Source organism: Callithrix jacchus, chromosome 20, assembly GCF_049354715.1.
Source record: "Callithrix jacchus isolate 240 chromosome 20, calJac240_pri, whole genome shotgun sequence".
In the NCBI taxonomy this organism is placed as follows: Eukaryota; Metazoa; Chordata; class Mammalia; order Primates; family Cebidae; genus Callithrix; species Callithrix jacchus.
Genome location: NC_133521.1, coordinates 31,258,099 through 31,270,477, shown reverse-complemented (window position 1 = coordinate 31,270,477; position 12,379 = coordinate 31,258,099). Strand labels below are relative to the sequence as shown.

The 12,379-nt window shown below is 52.9% G+C and overlaps 1 protein-coding gene across 15 annotated transcripts in view; it reads right to left on the bottom strand.

The window, feature by feature from the left end:
• Nucleotides 1-805: 805 nt before the first annotated feature.
• Nucleotides 806-12,379, bottom strand: part of MTSS2 (MTSS I-BAR domain containing 2) — a 24,379-nt gene continuing 12,805 nt past the window's right edge. For 8 of the 15 annotated variants that reach the window (XM_078357711.1, XM_078357714.1, XM_035282192.3 and 5 more), the window contains exons 11-14: nucleotides 4,992-5,066; nucleotides 4,457-4,633; nucleotides 4,134-4,299; nucleotides 806-4,007 (exon numbers count right to left, since the gene is read on the bottom strand). In XM_078357711.1, the coding sequence (XP_078213837.1) occupies nucleotides 3,250-4,007; nucleotides 4,134-4,299; nucleotides 4,457-4,633; nucleotides 4,992-5,066 (1,176 nt within the window). In that variant the 3' untranslated portion in view covers nucleotides 806-3,249. The remainder of the gene's footprint in view (nucleotides 4,008-4,133; nucleotides 4,300-4,456; nucleotides 4,634-4,991; nucleotides 5,067-12,379) is intronic. The other 7 variants (XM_078357713.1, XM_078357716.1, XM_078357718.1 and 4 more) reach the window with 1 other exon arrangement.

The window sequence follows — 12,379 nt, the reverse complement described above, 5'->3', positions numbered from 1 at the left end:
GATTCCTGCCTTCCACAACTGTCATAGCCTCACATGCAGCAGAGGGGACCTGGGGACCTGGGGACCTGAAGGTGGATGGGGATAGAGCTTCTGGCCCTTCCTGGCACTGCCCTCACTGTCCCCCCACCTGAAGGGGGTGCTGAGCCTCCTGTGACCTGCAGCAGCAAGGCACAGCGGTGGGTTGCAGGGGAGACAGGCAGCATGACGTAGTCAGTCATTCTAGGACCTCCCCCCAGCCTGGCAGACTGTGGACTTCGGGGCAGAGGCCAGTGCCAAGTGCCATATATTGCCACAGTGGATGCTCTTCCAGTTTCTTTTTTCTATTAAGTGCCCCACTTCATTTGGTTTGCTTGGCATCTTCAGAGGTGAACCTGGAGGGGGATGGGAGGTGGCCAAGTGCAGGAGGTTGGGGGGCGGGCTGAGGATTCGGATTTGCAGTGGGTGGAGCCTGCCCAAGGGACTTGGGATGAGATGGGTGCCAGAGATGGAGTTTTGGCCCTGCCTAGCCCTGGGGCCTCTGCAAGCCTGTGTTGGCCAGGAGGGAGGGAGTGGTGTTGGCCTGGCCTTGACCTTTTCCATCCTCCCTCCATCTGGCTGCCCCAAGGCAGCCCCTAATAGGAACACATGGGAGGCACTTTAGAGACCCAGGTCTGGCCCTGGCCCCCACATCAAGATCTGAGATCCTCTGGGAGCGCCCCCCGCCGCCCCTGCCCCCTGCAGCCGGGATCTGGGGTGGGAAAGGTGAGGCTCCGGGATGAGGTGGGGAGGCAGCGGCAGCCTAGGGAAGCCAGGCAGAGGCAGGGTGTTAATTACAGTACACCTTTATTAATACTGGAATCTTCACAGTGCATCTGTTACTTGTCGCAGAGACTATTTAAATCAGGGGGCGGATGGTGTGGAGGGGGTAGGGAGGAGAGGAGAATTTTTCCAAAATCTGACATAAAGAAAAGAAACAAAATGGTTCAGATGGGGGGGGAGGGGGAAGGGTGAGTAGGAACCAGGAGGGCTGCCTGGGGTGGGGGGGAATAAATTAAAAAAAGGAACAAGTTAACAACAGCACCAGGAAAGTTACTTCAGTCAAAAGACGCTTTTGAAAAGAATATTTCTCTGTACAAAATGAGAAATAAAAGAACATAAAGAAGTCCCTCAAACCAAAGTTTGTGATGTGGGATGGTGGGCTCGGATCCCGAGGTGGGTGGGCCTACGAGGTGGTTGCTAAGAGGACGAGAGGGTGGGGTGGTCTCGGGGATGGAGTAGAGTATGTACAGCCCCCGGGGCTCGCAGGGGAGGGGGATGGGAGAGTTGGTGGGGGCTGCATCATGCAAGCCCCCCTCTCTGGGAAGCCCCTGCCTCCCTTCCCATCAGGACCTCTGAAGTCCAGGCCTGCCCACCCACTGCCCCTCACACTGTTCCCACCACATCCTGAATCCTGCTCCACCACCCCCCTGCCTCAATAAACCCCCGCAGCCCTGGGGAGAATATGCGGCAGAAATTCCACCCGAGACTTCCCCAGACTGGTCACCTGCTCTCCTGGCCCCTAAAACCAGGGCTCTGGTGTCGGCCTGAGCTCCACAGGCTGAGTGCTTGCCTGGCCAGGCAGTTCTTGGACCTGGTGACTTACAGGGACCATTCTCTATCAGCTCCCTCTGAGGGGACTGTCCACATCGAGGCCTGCTCGGTGCCCGGACCTATCTGGGGTCCCAGCTCATGGCACAAGAACTCCCAGGAGCTCAAGCCTGGGGGGGCTCAGACCCAGCTCCATTCCATCAAGACCAAGGCTCTCCTGACCCCCAGGTAGGACCCCACCCTAGGCCCACGACGTCCTCTGAGCCCTGCTTTCCCTCCTGACCTACAGGGCCACCAGGACTCCCTCCGCTCGCCCTAGGTTAACGTGCTTTTACCTGCGTGACTTGGTGCTTGGGGTGGGGCAGCCTTGCCCCTCCCCCGACCCTGCTGCCAGCCGAAGCCTGGACTACAGTGGGGGCGGTCCTGGGATGGCATCTCCTCTGGCAACAGAGAGTCAAAGCCAATCTTCCCAGCCCCGCTCCCTGACCTGGGCTTGCAGCCCGCTCACACAACAGCAGACAGGCAAGGGGGCCCCCAGCCCTATTTTGGCTATCCTTAAGACGCCGAGAGAACAGTAACTTCCCCCCGCCCCCGCTTTGGGAGAGCCATGTCCCTCCATTCTCCTCCTGCCACAGAACCACCAGGCCGCTGGGGGGTCCTGTCCCTCAGGCACTCCCAGACACACACCCTATATCGTCCCCTCACCCCACACACAGTCCTCGTCCACAGCCAGCTCCATTTTATTACATCCATCAAATGACCCCATGCCACCTACTGCTCCAGTCCCCACCTCCACAGGTGGCTGAAACTGTGACCCCAAAGTTAAAGGATCGATGTGGCCAATGAGAAGTGGACATCTGAAAACAGCGCCTTTGTGGCTGACCAATGACCCCAGGGCCTCTGTCCTCCTAACCCTGCTGCCCTAGTTCCCCAGGAGTGCCCTGGCCCTTACTCCCGCCAGCTGCACGGGGTGGTGGGGGGTTGAGGGGTGGGAGCCACCACAGGGCCCCCGAGATCCCCTAAGCAGCCACCGGTTTCCTCCCTGAGACTCCGCATGGGCCCTGGAGGTCTCTTCCCCCATAGTGGGGCCTGGCCTCCCAACTCCAACCTGTTGCCCCCGCCCCCAGCAGACATCCAGCCCAGCACGCACCTGGCCCCTCCACAGCTGCCCTGCTTCTCAGAGGGAGAAGGTCCTGGGAGAGGCAGAGAGAAGGCAAGAGGGGAGGGGGGGCTCAGGCACGGGAGAGGAGAGGCCGGCATTCTGGGAGGAGCTGAGGCAGGGCCGGCCCTAGGAGAGGCAGGGATGGTGAAAGGCAGGCCAGCCCAGCCCCTCTGTCGTGGGCTGGCCCTGGCGCTTATGGGTACGGAAGAGGCAGGGCACGAGAAGGGGAAGAGGAGGGGCAGAAGGGCATAAAACAGGCCCCAAACGAGGCCCAGGCCCCAAACGAGGCCCAGGCCCCAAACGAGGCCCAGGCTTGCAGGCTCCCTCCTGGTGTGGCTTGTTAAGAAGTTGCTTCCCATTTAAACGCTGGAATTCAAGCGAGGCGTTCCTTTCCGTCAAGCGGCACTGCCCCTGCCCTGGCTCTGTCCTGTCTCCAGGCTGGGCCTTCGCTGAGTGCCTGTGGCTCACAGACCAGGCCACCTCTCACACCAGGGCCTGAGAGGAGAGGGAGGGTGGCGCCATCATAAGATGCGGGGCGCCGACCTGTCGTTGGTGACGGTCCTGCGGAGCCGGACCCCACGCCGGATAGCCACGAGCATGTCTTCGGCTGGGGGGTCGCTGGTGGCGGCAGGAGGCGGGGTCGGCGTCTCCTCCGTGGGGGTGGCCGACAGGGCAGTGGGGAAGGGGAACTGGCCCTCGCCCAGTGCGTGGGCGCCCGCCACCAGCTCCCCCAGCTTCTCCACCAGGCTGTGCCTGTTGGCCGCCAGCTGCTGCTGCTCGTCCTCGGCCCCAGCCCCGGGGTACCCGGCTGCCTCTGCGGACGGGCTGCCCCAGGCTGTGTTGGGCAGGCTGAGCCTCTTCGGAGAGGCCTTGGCGAGGTCCGGAGCCAGGGGTGAGGCGGCCTCGTCGGTGTAGAAGACACACTCCTCGCTTCCCGCTCGCGTGGGCCCCACGTAGCCAGGTGAGTCAGGCACCGTGGGCGTCTTCACAGGGACGATGGGCGGCCGGATGGGGATGGGGCCAGTGCTGGACAGGGCGCGGCGCACGGTGGGTTTGGTGGAGGGCGTGCGGCGGATGGTGGCCACGCCGGGGGGTGCGCCCGAGGGCAGGCCGGTGGCTGTGGGCAGCCCCGCGGTGGAGGCCGGGCGCTTGGTCTGGATGAGGCGGCGGTAGTTCTGGGCGATGTTGCTGTTGCGCGGGATGGTGGACGACTTGTCGAACTCTGTCGGGCCCTCGCTGTCCGCGTCCCCGTTCACGGAGTAGCAGTCGTAGTCGGAGCCTGGGGGCACGGGACACAGTGAGGCCGGGGCCCAGGTGGCCCCTGGCCCCCAGCCCACCAGGGTAAGCACGGAGGGGGAAGGAAGGGGCCCTTCTGGGTGGCTCAGTCCCAGCCCCGCGGGCCTGCCTTGGGAGGGGATGGTGTCCTCAGAGCAGGAGGGCGTGGTGGTCTGTGTGCTGTAGCCGCTGGAGTACTGCAGGGAGTCCCGGCTGCTCTTCTGGTGCTCCAGGCTCAGGCCGCGTGTCAGCACCATTGCTAGGTCACTGGCTGCGGGGGACACCTCCTCGCCATGCTGAGGGTGAGAAATTGCAGGCTGAAGCCTTGCACCCCCCAGTCCCCTCTGCCCAAACTCCAGGCAGCCCCACCTGGTAGTTGGAGCTGGGCCTGAGGCCACTGGCTGGGCCTCCTGGCACTGACCTGGGAGTGAAGTGGGGTCCTGGCTGGCCTACCTTGGCTGCGATGGTGGCAGGGGACATCCGGGGTCGAGGTGCTTCTTCCCCACTGGGGCCCAGGGTGCCCCCACTGGCAGGACCTGGCTCTGTGTCTCGCAGGAGCTCCACTCGGTCCTTCCTCCGCTGCAGAGTGGCACCCGAGGGCTGCTCATGGGAGCCAACCTTGGACCAGTCCTGCAGGGAGGGCGTGGCAGGTCAGGGGGTCCTTTGGCCCCACCACCTATGGCCTGGGGGCCCCTCACTGTTGCTGAGGCTCAGGGTGTCCAGGGCTATCAGGGCCCTCTGGTGCGCAATCACAGCCAAGGGCAGAGCATGGAGTGTGACTGTGACTCCTCAGTCTCACCAGGCCCAGGGGTTAGATGTGGCTATGGGCAGTGCCTGCAGGAGATGGCCAGGTGGCCTGTCTCTTGGGGACAGGTGTTGTGTGCACCCCTGGCTGAACCCAGGCCCTCTGTGTGGTGATGGCAGCGGGTGGGGAGGGCATGAGAGGGGCAGCTGGTGACTGGCCTGGGGCTGGGCTGGGAGCACTGACCGAGGTGGGGGAGCTGCACTCGCTAACAGACTGGCAGGTTTCCGAGGCCTCGGAGGATGCGGAGCTGGAGGACTTCTGCCATGCAGAGGCCAGCAGGCAGTTGCAGACAGACAGGGGCCAGCGGGTGGCGAGGAGGAGAGGAGAGAACAGTTCTGGTCACAGAGCTGGCATGCAGGGATGGTTCGATTCAGCGCCTCGCCCAGTGCCCACACCCCACCCCTGTCCCAGGGCCATGGCTGCTGAGTGTCTTCAGCAGAACGCAGCAGCCCAGGGTGCACACAGTGGGCACTGACCTACCCGACAGTCCAGCCCAAGACCTGCGCATTTTAAAGACTGACCACAGGACTCACTGCTGATGGCCTGGATATGGCCAGTGAGGGAAAAAGAGACTAAAGGTGGTAGCTGGGTGTTTGGTCTGAGCAGTTGGGTTGATGGTGTCACAGTTTTCTCAGACAGAGGACACGGGGAAGTGTGAAGCCCTGGGTGCCACGCTAAGCACTGAACTGAGCTGTCTGTGAGGTCTTGTGCATGGATGCAATGCAGGCTGTCGTATTCACAAGCTGGAGTGCAGGAGAAGTTGGGGTTGGAGCTGTGAATGCAGCAGTTTTGGGGTGGGATGAAGCCACCCAGCAGTGACTGCAGTTAGACAGGATTTGAGGGCTGCTGATGTGCACAGCTGGAGGAAGTGAGTCCCGTAAAGGAGAGCAACAGGGAGCAGGCAGAGAAGTGGGAGGAGAACCATGAACACGTGATGCCCCAGAAATCAGGAGAGCCTGCAGTGCAGAGCAGGGGACCCACTGTGCTGATGCTGCTGGGCGGGGCCATCGGCTGGGGGTAAAGGGTGTCCATGTTGACCCTGAGGAGAACTGCCTTCATAGAATGGGGTGGGAGAAGCCTGTTTTAAAGTGGACTGAAGTATGAAAGGGACACACTTGCTCTGGGCAGTGGGGTGGGCTAGGTGTGCTGGGAGGCCTGCCATTCCTAAACAATTACAAAGAAGAAAGAAAAAAGCAAGGTAGACACAGGCCCGTGAACTGCTGAGCATGTGTGATGGGCAGGGTTCCCTGGGGCAGGCGCCGGCTTCAGTACAGCAGTGGGGTCATGGAGCACGGTGAGGCGTTAGCCTAGGAATGAGCCAAGGTAAGCCAGGGCAGCCCCCTTCCTCCAGCTCTTGGCATCATTCAGATTTAGATCCCCTGATTTCCTGCAGATTCTAATGAACCAAGATCACCAAGATAAAAGGAAACCAGGCATTCCCTGTGAGGATGTGGAGGAAATAACAAGGGCAGACTTCTGGCAATATGATGGGTAGAGTAAAAAACTCAATGGAAAAAGTATGTGGAAAACTCAGTGAAAAAGCTCAACACTTGCTCATGTAAAAACAAAGACACAAGCATGGAATAGAAAGGAAGTTGATCTGATAAAGAATATCTATAAATGCATTGATACTTTCCCTCTGAGATTGGGAGAAACGCAAGGATGCCCACTCTCATCACTCCTGCTCAGCACTGGAAATCTTAGTCAGTGCAATAAAGCGAGAACAGGAAATAAAAAGCAAATGGATTGGAAAGAAAAGAAAGAAAGCCCAGTGTGGTGGTTCACAACCTATAACCTCAGGACTTTGGGAGGCTGACTTAAGAGATGCAGGAGGATCACTTGAGCCCAGGAGTTCGAGACCAGCCTAACATAGTGAGACCCCTGCCCCTACAAAAAGTAAAATAATTGTCCAGATGTGGTGGCAGATGCCTGTGGTCCCAACTACACAGGAAGCTGAGGCAGGAGGATAAGAATTCAAGGCTGCAGTGGGCTGTGATCACACCGTTGCATTCAGGCATTCCAGGGTGGGTGACAGAGCAAGACTATATCTCAAAAAAAAAAAAAAGAAAATGATCACTATTTACAAGTGACATAATATATGTAGAATATTAAAAAGACTGCAAATTCATATTACAGTTAGTAAGGGATTAACGTTTTAACAAGATTATTGGAACAAAGTCAGAAAAAGTCAAATTGAATTTCTAAATACCAGCAGCTAACAGGCAAAAAAAAAAAAAAAAAACCACCTGAAACACCAATGTAATTTTTTTTTTTGAGACGGAGTTTCGCTCTTGTTACCCAGGCTGGCGTGCAATGGCGCGATCTCGGCTCACTGCAACCTCCGCCTCCTGGGTTCAAGCAATTCTCCTTCTTCAGCCTCCTGAGTAGCTGGGACTACAGGCACGTGCCACCATGCCCAACTAATTTTTGTATTTTTAGTAGAGATGGGGTTTTACCATGTTGACCAGGATGGTCTCGATCTCTTGACCTCGTGATCCACCTGCCTCAGCCTCCCAAAGTGCTGGGATTATAGGCGTGAGCCACCGCGCCCGGCTAACACCAATGTAATTTATAATAACGTCAACAAACACCAAATACCTAGGGAAAAAAAGTCCAATGACAGATAAGCAAGATCTTTATACAAAAACTACAAAACAGGCTGGGCATGGTGATTCACGCCTGTAATCTCAGCACTTTGTGAGGCTGAGGTGGGCAGATCACATGAGGCCAGGAATTTGAGACCAGCCTGACCAAGAAGGTGAAACCCCATCTCTACTAAAAATACAAAGATTAGCCGGGTGTGGTGTTGCATGTCTGTAACCCTAGCTACTTTGGAGGCTGAGACAGGAGAATTGCTTGAACCCCGGAGGCTGAGGTTGCAGTGAGCTGAGATTGTGCCACTGCACTCCAGCCTGGGTGACAGAGTGAGACTCCATCTCAAAAAAACCCAAAAAACAGAAACCTCTACAAAACCTTTCATTGAGAGCAGGTAAAGTCTAAACAGATGGAGAGCTATGTGCAATTCCATTCACATCCCAGGAGCTTCTCTTTTTCTCTTGGTGGGAACTGACAAGCTGATCCTAAAAGTTATAAGGAAATGCAAAGGGCTGAAAATAGATAAACTGGTGCCAAAAAATAACTAAGCTAGGGGACTTCCATGACCAGATACAAGATTTTTTGTTAAGTCTAGCCATGCGCAGTGGCTCACACCTGTAATCCCAGCACTTGGGGAGGCTAAGGCAGGTGGATTGCTTGAGATCAGGAGTTTGAGACCAACCTGGCCAACACAGCAAAACCCCAATACAAAAAATGCAAAAAATTAGCTGGGTGTGGTGGTGCACTTGTAATTCTAGCTACTCAGGAGGCTCAGGCATAAGAATGGCTAGAGCCTGGGGGCAGAGATGGCAGTGAGCCAAGATTGCACCTCTGCACTCCAGCCTGGGGGACAGAGTGAGACTGTCTCAAAAAAAAAAAAAAAAAAAAAAAAGATTTTTAATAAAGTTATAATAGTTAACATGGTGTGGCATTGGTATAAGGCAGATGAATCAGCAAGCAGGATAGAATGCCAAGTCTAGAGAAATAGCCACACACCTACAGACACCTGACTGATGATGAAGGCAGCACTGTCGTGCACTGGGGAAAAGAAGATGCTATGCTCCAAATGTCTATGTTTCCCCCAAATTCCTCCATTGAAATCTTAACCCCCAAGATGAGGTACTGAGAGGTGATTAGATCTTAAGGGTGGAGCCCTGATGAATGTCAAGAATCTTATGAAAGAGGTTTGAGGGAGCTAGTTCGCCCCTTCCACTATTGAGGACACAGCAAGAAGGTGACATCTATGAACCAGAAAGTGGGTCCTCACCAGACACTGAATCTGCTGGTGTCTTGATCCTGGCCTTCCAGCCTCTAGAACTGTGAGCAAAACATTTCTGTCATCTAAGCCACCCAATTTATGGTATTTTGTTATGGTACTTCAAATTGACTAAGACAGATTTTTTTTTTCTGTTTTCAATATACTCTCCTAGGTCCATTGGATATCCATAGGAAAAAAGGACCCCTACCTCACACCACACCCCCCGCCCCCACACACACTCAATTCCAGATGAGCTGTGGATCTAAAGGAAAAGGGCAAAACCAAAAGGGTTTTAGAGAAAAATCTCTTTGTGACCTTGCAGTAGGCAAAAATCTCTCAAGCAGGACACAAATAGCACTAACAATTTAAAAATGGATAAACTGGACTATTTTAAAACTAAGGACTTCCGGTCATTAAAAGACCCCCCCCACTAAGAGAATAAAAAGGTACCCATAGGAGAGAAGATAGCCGATGAGGAACTTTATCTGCAATACCAAAATGTTCTACAAATCAGTAAGAAAAAGATAGACAATCCAGTAGAAAAATGGGCAAACGATTTAAAAAGGTCCTTCATGAGAGAAAATATTCTAATGGACTTTAAAAGTATGAAAAGGTAGCTGGGTTCAGTGTACACATCTATAGTCCCAGCTACTCAGGAGGCTGAGGTAGGAGGATTACTTAAGCCCAAGAGTATGAGGCCAGCCTGGGCGACATAGCAAGACCCTATCTCTTAAAAAAAAGTATGAAAAGTTATTCAATCTATTTAGCATTAGGGAAATGTAAATAAAATATACAGAAAACTACTAATGCTATGCATCCACCAGAATGGCTGAAATGAAATCAGTATAAAATGCCAAGGGCTGGGGAGGATGTGGAATAGCAATGAACTGTCATAATCTTGGCCAGGCTTACTGGCTCATGCCTGTCATCCCAGCACTTTGGGAGGCTGATATGGGTGGACTGCCTGAGGTAAGGAGTTTGAAACCTGGCTGGCCAATGTGGCGAAACCCCATCTGTATTAAAAATACAAAAATCAGCCAGGTATGGTGGCACACACCTGTAATCCCAGCTACTCGGAAGGCTGAAGCAGGAGAATCACTTGAACCCCAAAGGTAGACATTGCAGTGAGCTGAGATTGTGCCACTGCACTCCAGTCTGGGCGACAGAGTGAGACTCTATCTCAAAAACAAAACAAAAACCAAAAACCAAAACCAAACCAAGCCAAAACAAAACAAAACAGTGTCCTAACCTTGCTAACAAGAGTGTAAACTGACATGAACACTCTGGATTACTGTGTGGTAGTACCTATCCGATCCGAACATGTGCACATTCCATGACTTTGCAATTCTGCTCCTAGGTATGTGCCCCACGGAACTGTGCACTAGAACGTTCACAGCAGCACTGTTAGCAGCATCATAGCCAAAAAACTGGAAACTATGCAAATGTCCATCAAAATGGCTAAATTATATATTCGCACAATGGAATGCTATATAGCAATGAGCATGGTCTACAGCTCTACCAAAAACATGGATGAATCTCATAACCATAACTGAGCAAAAAGCAGCCAGACATAAAGGATACATAGTATATGATTGTATATATACATGTAGAAAGGATAAAAGGGCCAAACTAGGCCAGGCACTGTGGCTCACTCCTGAAATCCCAGTGACTTGGGAAGCTGAAGTGGAAGAATCACTTGAAGGCAGGAATTCGAGACCAGCCTAGGTAACATAGTAGACCCCATCTCTATAAAAGAAAAAAATTAGCCGGGTGTGATGGTGCACACCTGTAGTCCCAGCTACTTGGGAGGCTGAGGCAGGAAGACCACTTGAGCCCAGGAGTTCGAGACTGTAGTGAGCAAGGATTGTGCCACCATACTCCAGCCTGGGTGACAGAGTGAGACCTTGTCTCAAAAAAAGAAAAAAAAAAAAGTCAAAACTTGTCAGGATAGTGGTTACCCTTGGGTGTGTAGTGATTTAAGAGAGCACTGGCGGCTTCAGGAGTGATGGTTATCCTGCTTACGTTCTTGTTCTTGGTGTGTTTAGAATATTTCAATAAAAAAGTTTGTTGGCCAGGCACGGCGGCTCACGCCTGTAATCCCAGCACTTTGGGAGGCTGATTCCGACGGATCACTTCAGGTTAGGAGTTTGAGACCAGCCTGGCCAACACGGTAAAACCCCATCTCTGCTAAAAATACAAAAATCAGCTGGGTGTGGTGGTGCGAACCTGTAATCCCAGCTACTTGGGAGGCTGAGGTGGGAGGTTCGCTTGAACCTGGGAGTCAGAGGTTGCAGTAAGCTAAGATCACACCATTGCACTCCAGCCTGGGTGACAGAATGAGACTCTCAAAGAAAACAAAAAGGTTCCTGAAAGACTCATTGGTAATGGGCTATAACCCAGAGAATAAAAGACATATTTATGAGTCTGCATTGCTAAAAACAAAAATTAAATAGACAAATAAATGGGGGAGAAGAGACAGATCTTTTTATAGTAGAATCTCAATTAATAAACAGAGGAATGATGGAAATAGAAAGTCACCTAGTTTAATAAGCAAGAATCATCAGTGGATGCCAAAATTAGTAAGCAAAAGTACGAGGAGAAGCAGGACATTTGCATCCTCTCAAAAGTATCCCTTCATGGGATAGTTTATTAATTAAAAAGGAGGAAATCATGACTTCAGTGGAGAAACATGGCACATGCCACCTTCACCACGGATCAAGGTCAACAGCACCAGTCACACGGCACAGTGACATCGTGCAGCATTCAGGATGCACCAAGACGGGGCAATCCACTTCTGTGATACTCTTGCCAAAACTGTGTGACTTGTACTTCTGAATGAAAAGCTATCAGATAAGGCCAGATTTAGAGGCAAATCTAAATATCCGATCAGTATTCTTCAAATGTATCAAAGTCATGAAAAACAAAGAGGGACATGTTTGAGAAACTGTCATGAGCAGAAGACACTGGGGTGACACCAACATGAAACACTGTAGGGTCCTTGCCGGGCGCGGTGGCTCAAGCCTGTAGTCCCAGCACTTTGGGAGGCCAAGACAGGCGGATCACCTGAGGTCAGGAATTCCAGACCAGCTTGACCTACATGGTGAAACTCCGTCTCCACTAAATACAAAAAAATTAGCTGGGCATGGTGGCACATGCCTGTAATCTCAGCTACTTGGGAGGCTGAGGCAGGAGAATCGCTTGAATCAGGGAGGCAGAGGTTGTGAGCTGAGATTGTACCACTGCACTCCAGCCTGGGTGACAAGAGCGAAACCGTCTAAAAAAAAAAAACCTCCCACCTGTAATCCCAGCACTTTGAGAGGCCGAGGAGGGTAGATCACAAAGTCAGGAGTTTGAGACCAGTCTGGCCAACATACTGAAACCTCATCTCTACTAAGAATATAAAAAATTAGCCTGGTGTGGTAGGGTGCGCCTGTAATCCCAGCTACTTGGGAGGCTGAGGCAGGAGAATTGTGCGAACCCAGGAGGTGGAGTTTGCAGTTAGCTGAGATCGTGCTATTGCACTCCAGTCCAGGCAACACTACAAGACTCCATCTCAAGAAAAAAAAAAGGAAATATTACGTAGGGTCCTAAATTGGGTCATGGACCCCTGGACCAGCAGAAGGACAGAAGAGAGAAAACTGGCAAAAATAGAAAAACAAATGTAGATTACTTAGTATTATACTAGTGTTAATTTCTTGGTTTTAAAAATGTTTTTGGT